This window comes from Phaenicophaeus curvirostris, chromosome Z (genome assembly GCF_032191515.1).
Source record: "Phaenicophaeus curvirostris isolate KB17595 chromosome Z, BPBGC_Pcur_1.0, whole genome shotgun sequence".
NCBI classification, from domain to species: Eukaryota; Metazoa; Chordata; class Aves; order Cuculiformes; family Cuculidae; genus Phaenicophaeus; species Phaenicophaeus curvirostris.
The window spans coordinates 16,710,611-16,732,877 of record NC_091431.1 but is presented as its reverse complement, the minus strand read 5'-3'; the positions used below and the strand labels follow the sequence as shown (position 1 = coordinate 16,732,877).

Genomic DNA, 22,267 nt, shown 5'->3' with positions numbered 1-22,267 from the left:
CCAACAGAGTCAAAAGGGTTAAAAGAAGGGAGACATTAGGTGAAAGATCAGCTTCAACAGCATAAAGAGATCTTCTTAATCCTAGGGTAGCACCCTGCTGCCAAGGATAGTCTTTACCTTCCTAAAAAGCAGTTTCACTTGCAAATAGCCCAGTATTTTTTCAGACAGAATATAGCCTGAATGATATTAAGAAAAATATTGGAGTCTCAAAAATTTCAAAGTTTGTGCGCATTTTGCAGTAAGCATTACTAAAAAGCTGACATATTTTCACCAGTTTTAGTAGGAAACAAACTTATTGATTTTCTATAGTTTTTCTTAAAACCAACACATAAAAAAATTCCAGCTTTTCAACTCTGCTTTGAGCAGCTGTTGGGCTGTTGAGAATATTTATCAAAGGAACACATAGCTAAAAGTAAATTACTTGGTCTATCTTGTTTCAACTCAAAACTACTTAAGGTCATATCAATGTGCAAACGCTTTCTGGAAAACTCCTCATGAGCTACACTGGTTTATCTGTTGGAAATCATCTTCTGCTTTCCAGTTGAGATGTTTTTCACAGCATTTCTTATCCACTTGAACACATACTGGTTTTACCTGCTCTAGTTTTTCTGACTTGGTACTGTTTCTCACCTGATGCATTTATGGTAAATCAACATATTCCCCTCTAAGTTATTAAGCTGTTATGCCAGCTTAACATGCTTATGAGTTCTTCTCTATCTGTTCCTGGGGCTCCCAGAGTGCTCTTGTTCATGCACACCTCTTTGTTGTTCCAATCAAATCATTATTTATTGCCCTGAACTGCCACCAGTGCTCTGTGAAACCGTCCTGAGCACAGAGAAGAGAATCCTGGCTGCTCCATCTCAGAACAGCAAATTAGTGTAATATTGGAGAATGGTTTTGTGTGGTACAAAAAGACAGGGGCAATGGAGCCCGGGAAAGGGCTGAAGAACCAGTCTTACAAGAAGTGCCTGAGGGACCATGGGCTGTTTAGCCTAGAGATGAAGTGTTTGAGGAAAGAGCTCATCACTCTCTGCAGCTCCCTGAAAGGAGGTTGGAGCCAAGCAGGGGTTGTTTTCCTCTCCCAATGAACAGCTGCTAGGATAAGAGGAAATGGCCTCAAGTCGTGCTGGCGGTGGTTTAGATTGGATATTAGGAAAAAATTCTTTACTGACAGAATGGTGAAGCCCTGGGAGAGGCTGCCCAGGGAAGAGGTGGAGTCCCCATCCCTGGAGGGATGCAAAAATGTGTAGATGTGGCTCTTTAGGCCATGGTTTAGTAGGCACAGTGGTGTTAGGCTGGAGGTTGGCTTGGATGATCTTAGAGTTCTTTTCCAAACTTAATGACTCTATGATTCTATGAAAAATATCTTGGTTGTTTCTCACAGTGAGTAGAATGTAGTTATTCTTTATAGTAATGTATTCCATGCACTTGGAAGTCCAGTGGAAGGTAGGTCACACCTCAAACTCCAGCAAAATATTAATATTTTATAACTCTACAACTTGCTGAGATACTTCTCTGAAAATAAAAGGTGAGAAAGTATTTAACTTATGTATCAGTATAAAGGAGAGTACCTAAAAAAGAAAGGCAATGAATGGTACTGGGCTTTGGGTTTGCGCTTTGAACTGCATTGATAACACAGAGATGTTTTAGCCAGTGCACAGAAGGCCTTTTCTTTTTCAAACTTTTCTCCTCAGTAATTTGGCTTGGTGTATGCAAGAGTCTGGGAGGGAGCACAGCTGGGACAGCTGACCCCAACCCACCAAAGGGATATTCCATGCCACATAAATGTTCTACTTTGCAATAAAAGCTGAAGGAAAGGAGGAGGAAGCAGGGATGTTTGGGAGTTATGGTGTTTGCCTTGCCAAGGAAACACTATGCATGATGGTGCCCTAATTTCCAGGAAGACGCTGGACATTTGCCTGCCAATGGGAAGCAATGAATTAATTCCTTATTTTGTTTTGCTTATGTGTGCTGCTTTGTTTCATTTACTGTCTTTATCTGAACCCAAGGTTTCTCTCAGCTTTGCTTCTCCATTTTTTTCTCATCCCATTCTGGGGGGACCAAGCGACCAGCTATATGGAGACCTAGCGGCTGGATGGGGTCAACTCAGCCACTAAAGTATTTTCAAATGTGATAATATGCACAGAAATAGTGGCTGTTCAGTTAAAAAGAAAAGATCATATTTGATACAATAAACTGCAGAAACACTTTCAACATGCTCATTTAGCCAGACAATAACAATTTTTCCTCTATGAGCAGGACAGCCATTAAAAGTTAAGCTAAGTGCAAATTAAACAATAACTAAAAGCACACAATCTTCTTGTCTTACTTTATGTATTAGAGGTAAGGAACTCCTATTTGGTACTGAAATATCTAAGTATGTACAAACTGAGTGCCAAGATTTGAAAAAGTAGCATGTGCCTATGTACCTATGCAAAACACTTTTTAAAACCTGAGTAAACCAAGTACTATAAATTAGCTGAATGTTAGCAGGCTTATTATTAAAAGATATTATTTCAACTATAATTAAAAGTATGTTTTAACTTTTACTCCTGCAGATCAAACTATATGTAAAAAAAAAAAAAAGTAATCAGATGTAAAACTAGAAAGGAAAAGAATCCAATCATATATCCCTTTTCTTCCTGTACGGGAAACTTCTTTACAGTTTCTGAAGGTATGGACTATAAATAGGGATGAACATTAAGTTTTCTACATTACCATTTACTGCTCAACTATAATAAGCTTTTCCAGATAGCATTCTACATTTGATAATCTTGAAATAAAACAATACCATCAACCATCCACATCTCTGACTTGAAAAGTTTCCTGAATGCTTTTACTTTGAGGATCATAGGAATGTGTGGATTAGATTCACACACACTCATATGGAGCCAACGATGAGTAGTACACAACAGTTCATTCCCTTTCTAACCAGTCCTAAAAGCCTTTTACTTTCCCCTAACCACCAACCAATTAATTTGCCTACCACTTGCTGGCTCCGAGACGATGCTCCCATGACCCCCTTCCCACGTAACTCAGTCATTAACGAGGTTAGGGGAGCATTTCCCTTGTAAATGAGTCCCCTAAGCATTTTTACTTTTTTCCCACCAAAGCCAGAGCAGAACATACTTATTCTACTTTGCATGCAACCAACAATATTTCTCTTCAAATATAAAAAAGGAAATAGAACTCAATAGCACTGTGAACAGGTAAAAATAGTGTTGCCTACACAGAAATAACTGATAAGAGAAAGCTTTATCATGTGTTAAAGAAAGGAATAATTAAAGTATTATGGCACTCCAACAGATAAATTGATGGTTCTGACTCCTTTCAAGTACTGCTCTTAGTTTTGTTTAGTTTTTGTCATCTCAGGAGGCAAATAGTAAGCACCATGAGTCCATAATAAACAAGATATCAAAAATAACTGTATGCTGGGCTGCATCAAAAGAAGTGTGGCCAGCAGGTCAAGGGAGGGGATTCTCCCCCTCTACTCTGCTCTTGTGAGAGCCTACCTGGAGTCTTGTGTCCAGTGCTGGAACCCCCAACATAAGAAGGTATGAAACAGTTGGAATGGGTTCAGAGGAGACCATGAAGATGATCTGAGGGCTGAAGCACCTCTGCCATGAGAACAGGCTGAGAGAGTTGGGGTTGTTCAGCCTGGAGAAGAGTAGGTTTCAGGAAGACCTTAGAGTGGCCTTCCAGTATCTGAACAGAGTCTACAAGAAAGCTGGGGAGGGCCTTTTTACAAGGGCAAGGAGTGATAGGACAAGATGGAATGACTTTAAGTTGGAAGGGGGAAGATTTAGATTAGGTATTAGGAAGAAATTCTTCACAATGAGGGCGGGCAGACCCTGACTCAGGTTGCCCAGGGAAGCTGTGGCTGCCCCATCCCTGGAGGTGTTCAAAGCCAGGTTCGATGGGAATTTGAGCCCCTGATCCAGTGAGAGGTGTCCCTGCCTATGGCACGAGGGGTGGAATTGGATAATCTTTAAGGTCCCTTCCAACCCAAACCATCTCATGATTCCATGATAATCACATTCAACTTGCACTTTAACTCCTGAGCACAAGTAAGGCTTAGATTTATGCAGTTTTAGGGAGAAGCATGAAGAGTTGCCAAAAGATAGGGCTCATTTGAATCATTGCAAAGCTTACTTGAATACTCATTAGATGAGCTAGAATTGGCCTGGTGAGTTGGAAAACATGAGCAGACATACTTCAGGTGTGCTAAAAACTAAGTCACACAAAGTTGAGCTGTATTGGAGTTGCTGGTTGCTATGGCAGATACCAGATTAGCAATTCTGCTTAATCACCGCAACAGTTTTAAACGATATATTGGTCTGTAAAGTACAGAAGAGTAGTTTCAATAATAAATCCATGAGCTAATCATTAATGGCTTGCATAATGTCACTTCTAAATGAGGATTTCCATATCATGTAGAAGGGAGGCACTTTCAGATTAGGAAGGATGACAACAATTAGGGCACTTATTAAATAAAGAAAAAAGATGCAACAATAGGTGATATGACAAATGCATGAAATACAGAGAAGGACAGAGAAGGTATATACATGACTTATTTCTAAACTCTATAAAGAGATCAAAAGAAAAATGGAATGTGTTTCAAGATACCAGAGAAGATGAAATATCCAGAGAAAATGTTCCCTTTGCAAATTACAGCAGTCTTCTCTGCTCCCTTTCACTCATATTGATGACATCAACATGAAGGGAAGTTCAAGAACCAGCGTGAGTCTAAGACTTTCTATTACAATCTCTTTTAAAAGGGCAAACTACTTCATTTTTAATGAAGAACAAGTGCTAGCAATCAGCAGGAAAACTATCAAAGAACAAAAAATTAGTACTGGATTGTCTCAGCCATTTAACATAAAAATGACACTACTGATACAAACCAAAATGTCCAGGAAGTTCCATATTCTGTCTAGCAGTGGTAACAAAGTCCATCAAGAGGAGAACTGAATGGCACACTTTCACCATCATCATTTTTGTGCAATTGCTTTAATATTTTTGAAAATAACAGCTTGGGTGGGGAAAGTAGTAATCATAGCAAAATTATGAAAGAAGACAAGAAATACACTGTACAAATATTTTATATATGAAATGAATGAAGAATTAAATATTTAAGACTAACTGCTAGTGATAAATTGAGAAAATGGCAGAAAAAAACCCCATAAATTCATTTTTGACAATCAAATTCAGACACTTCTGAAGTTGTCAGTCTAGTTTCTAAATGGAAAAACAGTTCAATTTAACAGAGGAATGATGTGACTGTATTAGATATCATCAGGAGGATTCAGATTAAAGAAGAGAATGTTAAACTCATTTTGTGACATGTAAATTTCCCAGTTTACACAAGGATATAAGTGGCAAATATAATTTATTTTCCCACCTACAGCTTTTTGAATTTAACAAATTCTATTTCTGAATGTTAAAAGTATCAATTCTACATTAAATATACATGCTTATCAATTCAGTAGTTAAATTTTACAAATTAAAAACTGTTAAAATATTAAAATGAGTTCCATTAGTTAAAAACTATTAAAGAAGCACTTTCTGTTTCTAGCTACACTTGTTGTGCCGTCAGCTGAAACATCCATTGCATCTTAAGTAAAGAAACCCAAAAATCTGTGCTATATGGCTGAAAAATCCATGAGCACTACAGGTTTGCAAAAGTTACTGATTTCTTTTTAAAGCACTGTTTAAGGTCAGGATAAACATCACATATTCAGGTGTCAGACAGAAAGAACATATTCAGTTCCTCAAAACAGGAATTGAAAACTATCTTCGTACAGATCAAATAAAATAGACAATCAGTACCTCCATTTTAAAGTGGCATATTTAAAAATGAATATATAATTTATTTTATAAATTTCACCAGTAAAACCTTTGTATATTGATTAATACTTCGTTAAAAAAACACTAAAGTGAAGTGCAGTTATTGGCCCAAATCCCATTACCTGTGTGCCAGCAGCACCCTGAAGGTCATCTGATTCACTCCCAAATAACTTGGCAGCAACTTTGACCAATCCCAGTTCCATTCAGTAATGGTTGACTGTTGATACATGGCAAGAAGGTATTGTTAGTTATTAATCAGTGTTAATATGATCAGTAAATTAAAGCTCCAGCTGTGAGATACTAACCAAGAAGGAGGGGGGTCTAGAACAAGGACTTAGACAGATGATATCAATCATGTCCACAGAAGAAGGGTTTTATTCCAATAAAACAGCAATTAATTTATAAATCCATTTGGGGATGTAGCCATTATTTACAAAAAGATAAATCAATTTTAGAACCATTATTCTTCCAACTGTTAATGGCATTCTGCCCAACCACTTTGTCTGAGAGCCTGACTCTCTGTTTGAAAAGCAAAATAATAGGCAACTTTTTATGTAGCAGCATTTTACATTTTATGCTGTCAGCAAAAAGTTTGTCATGAAAAACTTGGAAGAGCCAGAATTCAAGATGTAACCTGTATCATAATTAGAGTGATGTTTTACTTGCCTATTGTTTTGTAAGGCACTCCAGTCACCAGATGGTTATTACAAACAACAGCAAGTCTAGACAATATGAACAAATATAACTCCATATTGCTTATTCAATAAATAAAAGCAATCTACAATAACTGTGGGCAGAGAAAAGGCCACACACAACATTCTTATGTTTACAAACCAGTAACTCGTGTTGCATAATATTAACTTTCATTGTCAGTAATGCTCCAGCAGTGACTAGAATTCAACATTCTTGGGAGGAAATAATTCAAAACCTATTGTTGTAACACTGAAATAGCACTGACTAGTTTAAAAAAAATAAGATGAATCAAGTCAAAACATGAAGAAGATACATAAATAAGAACAGTAAAGTATATCTTGCAGTGCATTTTTTCCTTTAACAGACAGCACTTGGTACTGGCAGAACAGAATCAGTGCAATCCTTCTCCTTCCTTCCACCTCTGTTTTATTCCCTTCCTTTTTTTATTCCCTTCCTTCTTTTAATTTAATTTTCTCCATGCACTTCAAAGTAATGTGGAAAAATAAAGCTGAAATATAGGAAAGAGAAGCAAGGGTAGTTAAAGAAAGAAATATATAGTGTGAAAATGGAAAGTGAATGAAGAAGTAACAGTGAATACCTGATAAACAAGAAATAAGAGAAAAAGAGTTAGAAGAGTGGGAGTAGAACAACACAGGAGAAAAAACAGGCAACTGTTCCATACTCTACACTGAATTAAAAATAGACAAATACATCTGGAGGAAGTACTTGTAAAATCAAAAGAGATAAAAAATCGAGAAGCTAAACAGCCAGCAGCAACAATCATAAAAACAAATAGAAAAATGTGTACGTATGCCAGATAAAAATTCAGTCCCCCAGACTGATCAGTTCTATGAAAAAATAAAGCCTCAATTTGAAAAAAAATCACTTCAGGAAAAAAAAATAATTTCTCTGTAGCATTTTTCTTCATCGGTACTGTTGAGGAGTTGCACAGCTCAGATTTAATCTCATTAGACAATAGAGGAGCAGCAGCACTGGCAGAGACTGAGGTGTCAGGACAAATTGATAAAATCAAGAGCAACAAGTTACTAGGACCAGATGGTGATTATTCAAGATTTTTTACAGGAATGTAAGAATGAAGTGGCTGAATTGTTAAGAGCAATGACATACTTCCTAGAATCAGCTACTACACTACAGGGTTAGAAGGTAGGAAATTTACATATCATTAATAAAAGTGCTAGAGTTGATCTCAAAATAGCGGTTCAGCGGCTTTTCTTTCAGGACCAGTAAAATTCATAGAAATTGTTATTATCTTACTAAATTTGACATGATAGGGCCAAATTAGGAAAACTTTAGAGAGAAAATTCAACTACCTTAGTGTACTGCAATTTTTACATACACCAACAAACAATACAAATTATTTTTCAGAAAGCTTTTCAAATAATTTATTTTAAGAAATTCTTTTCTGAGGAGGTGGAGAGCATGTCCACATTGTGCAGTGTAGACATGCCATTATATTATATTATAGTATAGTGTAGTGTGGATTATATAGTGCAGTGTAAAAAAAGCATTCTCTGTTTAGGGCTGAACCATTTCTCTGGGCTCACAAGCAGTATTGCATTAACTACTCCATTTGGGCTTTCTGAGAGAAAAGCTTTAAAAAGCAATACCTATCTAACACCTCAACAGAATATATTGTGAAACCAGTACCTTGCTGGAACTTAGAATTTATAAGAGGATAAGTTGTTAGTTGATGTATTAAAAACACATCTCATTTAAACATATTTAAATAAAATCAAGAAATTCATCATGGATTATAAACTCCTAAGCTTCATGGCAGTGGCCAACCAGTAAGAAATGAATTTAAGAAGAAATACATCATTTCAGAAGATTCTTCCTTTCCAGCCCTCTGGCATCTTCTACACACACTGGTAATAATTTTCATATGAACCCAGACAGTGAGCTATACTGACCACTATTTAATGAACAGTCAGTCCAACACCACTAAATAAATGTGCAATTTCATGGTAAAGGGAACTAAATCATTTAATAACATTAGTAAGCTCAGGAAAACGTCCGTCATTGCCAACAACTGAGTTGGCATATGGTACTTTAAGGTCCATTATCTATTTTTTTCTTTTTTATTATTTTATTTATTTTATGATACTTTTCCATACTCAAGTAATAAACTTTATGCTTAAAGTTTACAAAATCCAAAGCAATTTAATGTGAACTATCCCTTGTCATCTGTGGATTAACAGAGCACTGCAAACCTGTCATAGCAGAAGAATTCTGCCCTGAGTTGTCACTGCTTGAAGGTCTTATTCTACCACACTATTAATGAGTTGAGAATCGAGGCATGGTAAACTATTGTCTGCATTTAAAACTGGAGTAAGTGACTCTGCGGCCCCCAAAATTCTAGCCATGTAAGATATGCATAAAGGAAGAAGCAAAAAGACACATGGAAAGCCTTGTGAAATTGATATTAATCTCCTTTTTCAGGGTATTAACATTTTAATGTCAACATGACAATGACTAAGAATATGATAAACAACTAAGGAAAAAAACAAAACCCAAACCAAATACCCAAAGCAGATACATTTTACAGCAATATACCTAGTGAAACCACCCAAAATGCTCAAAACTGGTAAAGGAGATTACACTTTAAAAGCAGAGTCATGCTGGAAAAGGTCCCTTTCAACCCAAACCATTACATGATTCTATGATTCTATGTGGTGCTCTGGCAGAGATACGCAACTAGCTTAACCGTCCCATTATCAGGAAACTAATTTCTATTTGAAACTCTTTAAATATCACTAACATGGCTTAATGAAATACGAAAAATGGATGCTTTCATTTTTTTACCTTTTTTCCCCTGTTTATTGATACCGTTCTGTTCAATGTCTGTATTTCCAGAGAATCCTTTGCTTTAATGTTCAGCATTTCTGTGCAAGAGTCATCAGGAAGATTCTAAGTGCACACCTGGAGCCATGCCATGATTTTCCAAAGGACTCAGACTAGCCCTATGTGCCATTACACAGATGTAATAAATGTCATTGCTACTAATGGGCTTTCCTTCACTACACTGAGCTAACACAGAAGGTCTAAGTAAATGCAAATTGTTCTCACATGCCACAATTCTGATAAAAGGACAATAATGACTTTTTGAACACCATGCTATTGTAGAGGGTGCCCTCATCAGATTACCAAGTAATAATATTCCTTTGCACTTCATCAAATGTGAATGCATGCAATTAATCCCTTTTTCATAATTTCAGTCTCTGTCATTATCATGATTGTAATAAGATCCACAAATAAAAATTATATGATAACCAAGTTTTCAGATTTTCACAAACCTGGTTGAACACTTTTGCAGAAGACTGTCTGTAGACGTGGAAAGGGTTGAAGCCAGGGTGCTCATCTCTGCACTTCAGTATCAAAGGCAGGCACTGGCTGGAGGCAACACCATCTTCATAATTCTCACAGTACAGCTGCTCTTCCAAATATCCCTTTTAGAAGAAAATGCAACCGCAAAACAATAAATGCCACCTATTTTTGCAAGTGAAATTTGCAAGTTAACTTCACGGTGTTCTTGACAGAAGATCCTTATATTAATGGAGAGAATAAGTAACCTCTTACAAAATTTTACAAAATCTTACCTTTTAAAAAGTAATACCATTTTACAACAAAGCATAAATAACTTCCATGAACATGCATTCAACTGAAGCAAATCAGAAAAATTTAAGCTATTGGTTTGAAATTCTCATCAATTACATATATCAGCTCTCAATACATATCTGTGAGATATACATGATAGAGAAAACCAAATGTTTTCTATGAGCTGTTGTAATGCATGATGGCTATTATATAATTTATTTTACAAGATAAGCTATATACAAATATTTAAAGTTATTTTTTTGATGGCATTACATAGCTGCTACCCAATTATAAATTAATTGTTTCATGAATGTGCTCAAGCCAGTTGTTTAAACACAGGAAAAAATGCTCCCACTCTTCAAAGATGTTTTAAATTGTTTAAGTATTCAAGAACTAGAAGTCATTTATGATTTACATGGCAATTTCAGAAACTATACTGTAACAGAGGCATGATTATTTTGGCCACAATCTTCTCTGTTTTCACTTCTTAAACTACTATGTAAATAAATCATTATTGCATGCCAATAAAGTGTTTTGATTAAATAGAAGCATTTTACCAAGAGCTAGATAATGAAACACTTACAGATCTATTTCCTGGAAGGACTATTGTGATTAAACAGTTTATTGTTATTAAAATTAAGTCCATAATGATAGGATTTCCATAACATTGAGCAAGTACTCAAGGTGAGTCTTCATTAAGACAGGTGGATGCAAATGCTTCTCTTACTTTGCAGCATCATTGAGGTAAGATTGGGAGGAGCTCTTTAGCACAGAGTGCAGTGACAGAACAAAAGGGAATGGTTTTAAAATGAAAGAGGGGAGATTTTAGGAAGAAATGTTTTCCTATGAGGGTGGTGAGACCGCAGCCCAGGTTGCCCACAGCAGTGGTGTCTGCCCCAATGCTGGTGGTGTTCAAGGCCAGGCTGGATGGGGCTCTGAGTCCCTGATCCAGTTGAGAGGTGTCCCTGCCCATGGCATGGGGTGGAACTGGATGGGCTTTAAGGTCCTTCCAACACAAACTATTCAATGACTCTAAGAGAAAAATTTTCAGATGCAGCTGAAGGAACATGCAAACAACTTGTGAAGGCAACCTGTGCTACTCAGCAGGTCTTTCTAAGAGAATAATTTCATCATCAGTTCAAATTGATCCAACTGTGGTCTGGCCTGAACGACACAATTCCCTCCCAACTGACATTGACTGTAACTGCTTCTCTATCTCATGTTGGCACCAGCATATGTTGTGAAATCAGCCAGGAAAAAGAAAGGTTTCAGCCAGATAAACAAGCCACACAGTTTCTTGTACTGGTACAAAGGAGGGCCTAGGAGTGGGAAGGCAGAAGGGCAGAACTGTCTCTCTCTGCTGGTGGCAGCCAATTCTCAGGACTGCTTCAGACAATCATGAAATCATCATGTCCATCTTTGTTTTTAAAATAAAGGAAGTCAGATCTTTTTTACTTTAACATACCAGTGTGATCCAGCTGTGAAAACACACCCTTACTCTCTTATCTATATTTTCCCAGCCTACGGAAATGTCTGGGATTTTTTTCCCCATTCATCTATGACTTCATGCCATAACAAAATTTTTAAAGTCATGGGGAAGGGGGTTATTGTAAAGCTGTTTCTATACATTTACCAGGTTTTTTGTACATGTACTGCCTCCCATTCACAAAGTCTGTAGACAGCTCTAAAGCAACCTGTCACAGAGCCTGTGGAAGCTGATTCTGTTGGGTTTCCAGTACAGATATTGAAAATCACTGTCCATGCTTGCTAGGATTTGAACATTTTGATTGGTATACAGCTCATCTCCCAGTAAATGCACTTTTCTGTCTTTGGAATACTGTAAAATGAAGTTTTGACAAAGAGACTTATTAAAAAATGGTAAATTAACTACTTTGTACAGCATAAATTGTAGAGCCTGAATGGGTCATTGTCCAAAAGTGTGCAAATAAAGAGAAATGAAATCACACTTGTCAACACGTGAGCTGTATCCTCACTATCAATGACTGGGCATGAAACAAGTCAACAGAATATTATTGAGCCTGACTGCTCAGGAGAGTTAGTTTTCCTTTGGTAGCCATTAGTCAAAAACACTTTTAAAAATTATTATTCTTTTTGATACCTGGAGGGCTGGAGGCTGTTTTGAGTTCTACAGTATCTACTATGGATCTTTGTAACATCAGAGCTATACTTCCAAATACAGCTTTCAAGAATCTACATACCTTTCCCCCTGGTTTTCTAAGGGAAGCTATTGAGAACAATGTTCTGTCTCCTCATTTTGTTCTCTATTCACATGCAATTATTAAGCGGTGTAACATAAAGATCTCCAAACTAATTTTAAGAACATGATCCCTTGATAGTCCGAGAAGTCTCCAAACAAAATGATGGACCTTTGAGCTGATTATCAAGTCTCTTTCTTTGTAGTCAGGCACATTAAACATATAAGTTATCAAAAATAGTACTGAAAAGTGCATTATCATAATACCATGCAAAGCATTAAAATATTTCATAATGGTTTCAAAGGCAATTTGAAGTCATATGGTAAAGTCCTTCTGTGACTCAAGCTGGTCAGGATTTTTTTTCTTCTTTTTGTAAAAAAAAAACCAAGACAGTTTTTTCCACTGAGAAATGTTCTATATTTAACAAAGCTCTTAGTAGCTGCAGAAATTCAAGGAGAGACACCTGGGATGTGGGAAGCCAGGCTAAAGTCCCTTTTCCACCTAATTCTCTCAGCCTCTTATCTCCTATTGGAGCTGCTCCACTTTGTATAAATAACTGAATACTCACAGGAGTCGGATTTGGATCCAGTCTCCAGAAACCGATATGGGCATTTTCCTCTTTGGCTAGAGTGTGATTCTATTTTTGACCCTGGAATGGATTTTTGCAGCAATTTCTACCAAGTGAAACAACTCCAAAAGGGAATGGGATGGAGTTCCTTGCTGGTAGGTAATGGTCTAGCGGTTTGGGGAATTAGTTCAGATGTGGGAGCCACAAATTCCCCAGTCTAAACCAGGCAGAATAAAGATCTGAGCCTGCATATCCTGTCCCCTAGGCGACTGCCCTAACTACTGGATTATAAGCTATTTTCGGAGGTCTTGCTCATCATCTTTTCCTTACTCTGTTATACTTGAGAATAATCCTGAACGTGCTCCAGGTGAAAAGGTTTGGTTTGAACTGTGTTACAGTAATAATTTTCACTTCACTTCCTGCACTGTTTCAATTGTTTGAGATGAAACTTCAAAAGACTCTGTATTTTATTAATATTAGGTTGCCATCTCTACATGGATGCTTACATTGCTTTCAAGGCTTCCAAATGCAGGTGCATAAAGGTTGCTGTTAAGCCTAAACTTAAGAACTAAACAGTGGATCTGATTTTCAGAAGCTCAGTGCCAGTACTGAGCTGCTGTTTCCTTCACACAGACATAGCTGCCTAATCAGATTTTTTTCTATAATTTTTTTAAATAAGAAAAATCTTGGCCTGTGCCTATATTAGCCTTATTTTGCATTTTATTATAAACAGTGCTGTACACTTGCAATGATCTTAACAGCACTTGCTTATGCATTCAAGGAATAGTAATTTGGTAATTAAAGCTAATAAACAGAACCTTCTTAATTAAGCAGCATAGATCTGTGTTACGATACAATTTAAACAAACCTGTGTTTATTTCACTATGTAAAATCAGAATGCTTTTGGTAACTTGAGGCAATTTAGTACAGCCTTAGAAAATAATGAGATAATTCTTTTACGTGTCCCAGATTCTATGTGCAGCCAACAAATCTGAATTTGTTTACTGTAATTTCAAAAGCACTTTAGCTGAGCAGAGTTATCTCGATTAAGTAAGGTTTTCATGTGGATGCATTTATTTCCTCAGTGCAGCCGTAGGGTTTGTTTGTTTGTTTGTTTTTTAAATCAGAAGAATTGATTTACCACGTTTAATTTTGCTTCTTGGAGCGGTAAATTTTCCAACAGCCTCGCTGAATTTTTTTTTTAAATTTTCTTTTTTTTGTTACTGTGTTCAAACCCCTAAAATGCATCTATGGTCTGCAGTATGAATCTGAAGGAAGTTTATGGGCCATATTACTGTTTAAGTACATAAATAAAATTCACATTGTTTCCCATAAAGTTATCTTTTCTGTGCAAATGCAGAAAAGCCTAAACTGAATGGTTTCTATTACAATTCAATATAGGTTTTCATATTGACTTTAAGAAGCATTATCACCTCCTTGACTAACCCTTAGCTGCCAGCAGACGCTGCCTCAGGCCAGTACACACCTAATTGCTCGGTAAAAAGGCCTTTTCCCTACCTCATTGAGCCGGATGATGTGATAAATTTGCCTCAGGTACTCGCTGCCACCTGGTTTGTGGCAGATATCCAGGACCATCATGTTTATTTTCTGCTCAGTGAATCCAAGTGCAATACCTCCTCCTTCTAACGTGGCGCATTCTACTGTGGCTGAGGCACTAGAATATAGAAAAGACACAAATATTCTTAAGTTAATTTTATAAAAATCCAAGTAGTAATGCAAAGTCTGCTAAAAATACACATTATAAAACTTATAAAGATTTGGCTTGCACAAAACAATTTTTCCTGTACATACAGCTCTTAAGTCTTTATACAAATACATAACTTTTTTATTATAAAAATTTTAATTATTTTCACCTGCAAGATGAAAACATAAAACACTTTTTACTCTAAGGACATGCAAGGAGCAAATATTTTTTAATTTTCTTTTCCACTAGAAAAGTATCTTTGCTACTAGAAATGGCATTTGCATTTGATCTTTTGTACATTTTTCTTTGCCTGTCGCTGCACATATTACAGTCTAATTAATGTGTCAGAAAGGTAGCCATTACTCTAAGTATAGGTTAGAATTTTTAAATTGAAGTCTTTTTCTTCCCACTGGTATAGTTACAACCATTTCAAAGGTACCTATTTGCCACTTGTTGAACTTTTTTGCCCTGTACTGTTCCTCGTTTTTCTGCTACAAAAAATTGTGAAGGTTACAGGTTCAAATGACTTGAAAAATGTGCATTCAGAACTCTATTGTTAGATTGTTCTTTCTGCATAAAAATGTAATTTATCAGCTCTGTACTTGTTTAGTATTGTAAAGTGTTACCAAAAAGTACTAGAACTAATTATTTCCCTGCAACACTAGAGCTGCTACACAGATAAAATATTCGCACTTCGAACAGATGTGTCAAGAAGTTGAAAGACCAACAGAATATAGTATCCTTTCTAAAGTCATTATTGGGTTAATTTAATTTACAATCTACCAAAGAAGAGTTTTCAGTGAAGAAAATGAATATCTTATTTTTTTTAGAATTAAAACCAAAAAACCCCAAATGCTTTGAAACAGTCATCTGTAAGTTGCAGTTTAACGTTGAAGGTGTGCCATGATTACAAAGTTAGTTCCGCCGAAAGTTGCTGTTTGACCTGCAGGCTCACTTAAATGCTACACAGCTGCTGGACATTAAAGCAGATATTGCTTCCACATGCAGCTTCAGAACGTCCTACAGAGCAAATGGTTTCAAAATATAAACTATAATTTTGTTCTTTGCTGAACAGAAGACAGTGATACTCTGTTATTATGGAGTATTTTACTGAAAAACTTCAAAAAAATTGATCTGTAAAACTAAAGTGCACTTCAAGCTGATCCTTCAGTGCCGCATACAGATGCAACCTGAGTTTCTCATGAAACTTCTGAGCGACTGACATTGAAAAAGTTGAGGACCTCTGACAAAGGAGTGTATCAGAGTCAACACCCACACCGTACCCTTCCTTGTCCGTCACTGTGCAGGTGAAGCAGATGATTGGATTCAGTCAGCACTATGATTAATGAGTTCCTCCCTGGATTTGGGACTGCCTATCAATCATGTCATTAGGAAGAATGTGCCCTGAAAAAGGCAGACCTCAGCCAAGGAATAACTGCATTCATCTTAATCTGTGTATGCACCCAGCCAACCAAATCAGGGTCACCATGATGAAAAACAATAATCTTCAACTCGACAAATTACTTTGCAAAGACAGACATTTCTTTTCTTCTTGGGACGTGTGTTCTTCGGGATCTAACGTGACTGTTTACGGCTCTGGTGCTGCTGTAAAGTGAAGGTTATTTTAATGAACAGTAATGCTTTCAGGCAATACACCAGGCGAGCAATGCAAACCACTGCTGCTTTCTGAACCTTTCACTTAAAACTATTATTTTTTAAAATTTTCCTGAAAACTCAGTTCAATTTGGATGACACAGTGGAAGAACTTACATAATATTTAGACTTCATGTGTAGGTAGCAGTCTTGACAAAAATAACATAACACGAAATCAAGCAAGACATTCCAGTGCACATCAAAGATGTTTGCACCACTGTAGAGGTGAATCCCAAATAAAGTTTTGGGTTTTATGGTTTTTATTATTTTTATTTTCTTCCACACATTGTATCCAGTAAAAGTCTATAAACATTTTTAATATCTATCTATATAAAAATGTGTGTGCATACTTTTACTCATAAAATATTTTAATTATATAAAGTTTTTTACAGAACATAGTTTTACATTAGCTTAGATTTTCAAATATAACCATACATATTTCAAACAAACCTCATAAACATCACAAATCTCCTGTTGAAAAGTCTGCTTTTTGTTTAGTGATTATGTGACCATTACTTAGTTTAATTGATATTTGAATTTCAGCTTTAATGTATTAGTTTTATAATTTGCATTTATAATACTTTATCTCTACATGGCATAGCTCAGCTATTTATTAACTAGATTATGTTTTTCCTAGAAATCAGCTCTTGATATTTGAATATAAAATGGAAAATAACATTTATGCCAGACTTTACTGCAGAAATCTCACTGAAGTCAGGGCGCTTAGTTTCATAACTGCATCACATGTCTGCTCTCCAACTGAGTAGTTAACACATTCTTCAGTTTCAAAATCTTTACTTTAGAAGCCCTAGTCACAAACTAGCTCTCACTTTTGTTGACACTGAAAAAAATATTGACCCAGAAAATATATTCCCACACTCACTTCCCAAACTCTGATACTTGATAGATTATATGGCATTTTCAGTATATGTTAGAAAATAAAACATAATAGTTAATTTAAAATTCTCAGCTTCAGAAGAAGTGTAAATACTAAAGTTTGAGTTTTTAGAGGTTACCTACAGCATTGCCTTACCCAGCATTTGTATTATTTAATACCTTTTCTCTCAGTGACATTAGAAATTGTATTATGGACCCATTCTGTTAAGTATCAATTTACACATCATTATGGGCTTTTTATTCTATGACTCTTTCAGCCACTGGCATCTGGCTTCAACCTTTTAATCACTGGATTAGAGCTAGTAAATTAGTATTAAATGGAAATGTAAAGATTAGAAAGGTCAATGTCAATGAGGATTCGTGTGACACTATTACTGCTTAGTGCTACTCATGTTAACTCACGGGAAACTGTCTGTGTAAGCACTGCATCAAAACCTCTTCACTGATACCAGTGATTCCAACCCACAATCACTGCATCCTTTGTTTATATGGACAATTACTGTCAGGACAGCAATGACTGCAACCTTCAAGAATATTCATTTAAAGCGATCTTACTTTCAGTACTCAAAAATTTAATTAATTCAGTCATATAACTCCAATAAGTCTAATATTGGAAAGCTGATGAATAGTATTTTTATGGAACAGTACACAACTTCAGTGTTATAATAGACTGGACTAGAAACACATTGACATGTACACAACTCCTTGAAAAATCACTGTAAGGATTTAAAATACTTGGACCTGAATGTTAAATCTGCAGGGAAGATTGATATTTCCTCAGAAAGGCACAGCAGGGTACTCTCCTTGTCCTGTTTTGATATATCCTACTTGTCCTCAGGGTCTATTATGTTTTAATATGAAGTACGCTTACATGTTAGTCACAAATGAACACTGAAAGGTTTTTCACAGTCTCTCTAAATTTAATCACCATAGTGAAATTGATTTATAAATATATCGTGGTGCCTTCTATTCAGTGTACCTGTTCACATTCTGGAAGAAACACCAAGTTAACTGTCCACAAATATGAAATCCTTAAGTCTTACAAAGAAAGACACTGTTCTGATAAAACAGCTGCAGTTTACTGTTTCAACAAGGGAATTAAGCCACAAAAGCATGCTATAAAGATATCAATGTTAAGAACTAATCCATTTCATATAAGATCATTGTTCATCTATTTTTTAAATTGAACAATAGCCATAAAAATGCCACTATTACAGTACAAACATTACAAACACTATTACAGTACAAAAAGCATTTGAAAAGAACCATGTTCTTACCAGTCTGTGCTCAATTTTCTTGCCTTCAGCAACTGGTTTTCAATCCAGTTTGGTCTTTGCTGTTCAATGCTTTGTATCACCTTCTGGGTCACTTGCTTAGGACCACTTTTCTGTTTTCCCAGAATACTTTCTAAGCATACACGAACTAAACTGAGTTTTTCTTTGCTCCATCTGTCAAGTGTTGCACCTGTTAAAAGTTCTGCAGTATTTCCATCCTCAAATATCCGACATATAATTACAATCAAGTTCCAGACAAGCAGACCAGCTTTCTTCAATTCAGCAAAGTTTCTTGACATTTTTCTCTCAGCCAGAAAAAAGAAGTACTTAATTGGGGGAGGCAAACATGCAATCACTGTAGGTAACTTGCTGATTACAATAGATACTGCCTGAGCTGCAAGCCTTGTGAAGCCTTAAAAAAAGAAAGAAAGAAGATATGATTAACATTACCATTCTATCACAGCATGCTTCTAAATGTTGTATGATAATTTCTAACTTTCTTTTATACTGAAAATATGTAAAAAGCTTAAGTACTCAACACTGTACCTTGACTTCTCTTGTGCTTCCTCCACATAAATTGCCCAGAATCTAAACAATAACATGAATTAAAAACAGAGAATCTAGAAAATTTAGACTCCAGACTATGAGTCTCTTAACAATTAGTCCTGCTGTGCACAGTTATTGCAGAATAAATGAAAAAGCACTCAGGTATTCTGAATGGTAAAAAAGTTGTTTTCAAAATTGTAGTTTAATACTCTTTCAACTTCATGAGTAGAGTATTGCACTAGGTGTCTCAGGATATTACATTCATAATCTTTAGTTTTCTATCTATCCCTTTTTATCTTCCAATCAATAAAATTTTGGGTTTTCAGCTCTCATATAAACATAGGACTGCATTTTAAACATTCCAGATATTAAAAGTAACTACAGAAGTAACTACAGAAAATAGATGTTGCTCAAAAAAACCAAGATATACCTCAGATGAAATAAATTAACAAAAGCTGATCCAGAATATGGACTCAAGTCTGGATTAAGGAGCAAAACAAAGCCCAAACAAACCAAGAAAATTCTTGACTCATTGCACTTGTTTTCTTAACTTATATTTTTCTTAGAAAAATGAGGGTAGGTCTCCCCTAAGTGACACACAGCCAATTTAATTTGTCTGAGCCATATCTCTCAGTTACCATATCACCTTAGCCTACAATAGCCATAGAAGTTCTAGATTAAAGTGAGATTGGGCAGTGAGAACAGTGCTGCATAAATGTGCCTCAAGATGCTGAAGAGAAGATATGTGGAAAGAATGAATGGATTGATGCCCTAGCTTGCCCATAAACTATGTATTCAAAGCCAGAATGTACTACCATAACAGTACTGCACTGGTAATCAGGTAATGCTAGGGTGCCAATAAATTCATGGTGAAAGTTAGCTTTTTGAAATAATGGGGCTTTGAGGCACAGTATGCTATGAAAGCAGACAACATCTAATCACCTTCAAAATCTCATCATCTTCCTATTGCAGGGGATTTGGAACTAGATTATCATTAAAGTCTCTTCCAACCCAAACTATTCTATGATTCTATAAAACATCTCTTATTACATATATTACTTTTCTTTCTTCAATAGCTGGTTCAACATCTAGGCAAGAGCACATTCCACAATGGTTTCAGTGCTATTCAAGCATAAACTGCTGTTTTGTAATTTGGGATGAATAAGTTGTTATCATCGCAGTCAATATTGTGTATCTAAATACAAACAGTCCTGACTGAAAAGATAACTAAGAGAAGAATTGTTTACAGCCATCAAGGCAAGAGCATAGACATTATGCTTTACTCTGCTTTGAATCCCACCTTACTACTGTCAGATGCTAAAAACATTTTCAGTCCTATTATTATCAGTACTACAGGGACATGTCTCATTGAATCAGGGTCTCAAAGCACCATCTAACATCTCAAGGGATGGCACAGCCATGATTTCCCACAGCAACCTGTGCCACTGCCTCACCACCCTTATAGGAAAACATTTCTCCCTAAGATCTCATCTCAGTCTCCTCTCTTCCAGTTTACAACCACTTCCCCTTGTTCAATGCCTGCACTCCCTGACCAAGAGCTCCTCCTCAGCTTTCCTGGAGCCCTTTTCAATACTGGAAGATGCTCTAAGGTCTCCTCAGAGCCTTCTCTTCTCCAGGCTGAGCAACCCCAACTCTCTCAGCCTGGTCTCATATGGACAGGTGCGTATGTAATTTCTGTTTTAAAGAATTTGTTTGTGTATGCAGGGGTGTAAGCCTCCAGAAAGAATAATTAAATTTTAATGCTACGTATTTTAAAAAAAATCACTGTATGTTTGAAAATTTTGTTCATTGTCAAACTGCAGCACTCTCAAACTCTAACTCTTCTATTTTGATATATACTCATTAAGGGGTAACAAGCTTTCATGACAAATTTACAAAACAGTATAAATTTCACCTACATTTCCCAGATTCCTTTCTTTTCATTTCCCGAGGTGTGTAATTCCACTCCTTTGGAACTGTTTTCAGCAAACTTTCAGGAACTATTTGCTTGTGCTGGTACGTTCCATAGTTTTCCGTTGCCTCCCATGAATGCATCAAAGAAATTATCTGCTTCACTACACCCTTGACTGAATTAATCAAAGTCAACTTCAAGCATCTGATAACCTCTGGCTCCGACTCTCCACAGCTGGAAACTTCAGAAGGAAGAATTATTAAATATTCAGTAAGTGTAGTCATTTGTGTAAATCTGTTTCAGAATGCTTATGGAAGGAAAAGTAAAACCATTATAACTTATAATAACTTAGACATATTGGTCTGTTACAAATTAAGGAAAGAGTATAAAGCAAAACAATGTACCATCCAAATACAATGCTGACAAAACATAATATTTAATTCATGTCCTTCATATTCATTTGTCTATCAATATATTTCTAAAAATAGAATTTAAGCTGACTGATGTCTTCCTTTTTAAACGGAGTACATTTAATTGCAAGGCATAAATGAGGCAAATAGATATACCTAGTTTTTTCTACTTCCTTGCCTTGACACTATCAATGAAGTTGTGTTTATTACATACTCAAACCATGATATTAAAGAACAGCAACAGAAAAAAAGATATTGTGGCAACTAAAATACACACAAATTACAGTCATCGACAGAGACATAGTATGTTATCAGAGACTGCATGTTGAAAATAGAACCTCCTAAACACAGTTATTGACATTACAAGAAGTATCAATCTTCACTGCATTCTCAACACCGCAGAGAACTGCAGTCTCTCCATTGTGATGGCACAGCAGTTGTCAGTGCTGCAGGATGTATCAGAGATGTCTTTTGACATGGTAGGTCCTCTGCTCATACTTTTGCTTGTCTGTACTTTTTGCTGATCACAGATTTATTTTTCTTTGCATGGCCTTCCTGGAAGACTCCATGCAATATTTCTGTATCTTTCTGCCTGTTACACCTTAGACTTCTACTTTTTGCAATCACATTTTCCTCTGAGGAATGCCTGAGCACTTTTACAAGCGCTGTTTTCTATTTTGTGATAGCCGTAATTCTATCTCCCATTCTCTTCCTTTCTTCTCTTTTGAGCTTTCCTGCATTTTAGCTGTCATTTGCAACATCACCATTCTGAACCTCACTTCTCCTGTCTAGTTGAATACTGCTTTTCCCTGGGGGCAGTGTTTGTTGCTACAATCATGAGGTTGGCTTTCCCTCTCCATGGAAAATTAGGAGCCTCTCTGCTTGTCAACAGTGGAGTCTACATGCCCCTCAGATTCAACAAGAGTCCTTC

At 36.2% G+C, this 22,267-nt stretch overlaps 1 protein-coding gene across 2 annotated transcripts in view; it reads right to left on the bottom strand.

The window, feature by feature from the left end:
• Positions 1-22,267, bottom strand: part of KIAA0825 (KIAA0825 ortholog) — a 229,485-nt gene that overhangs the window by 123,561 nt on the left and 83,657 nt on the right. For both annotated transcript variants that reach the window (XM_069881056.1, XM_069881057.1), the window contains 5 exons: positions 20,934-21,167; positions 18,472-18,880; positions 14,458-14,614; positions 9,855-10,007; positions 5,970-6,064 (listed from right to left, as the gene is read on the bottom strand). In XM_069881056.1, coding sequence (XP_069737157.1) covers positions 5,970-6,064; positions 9,855-10,007; positions 14,458-14,614; positions 18,472-18,880; positions 20,934-21,167 — 1,048 coding nt within the window. The remainder of the gene's footprint in view (positions 1-5,969; positions 6,065-9,854; positions 10,008-14,457; positions 14,615-18,471; positions 18,881-20,933; positions 21,168-22,267) is intronic.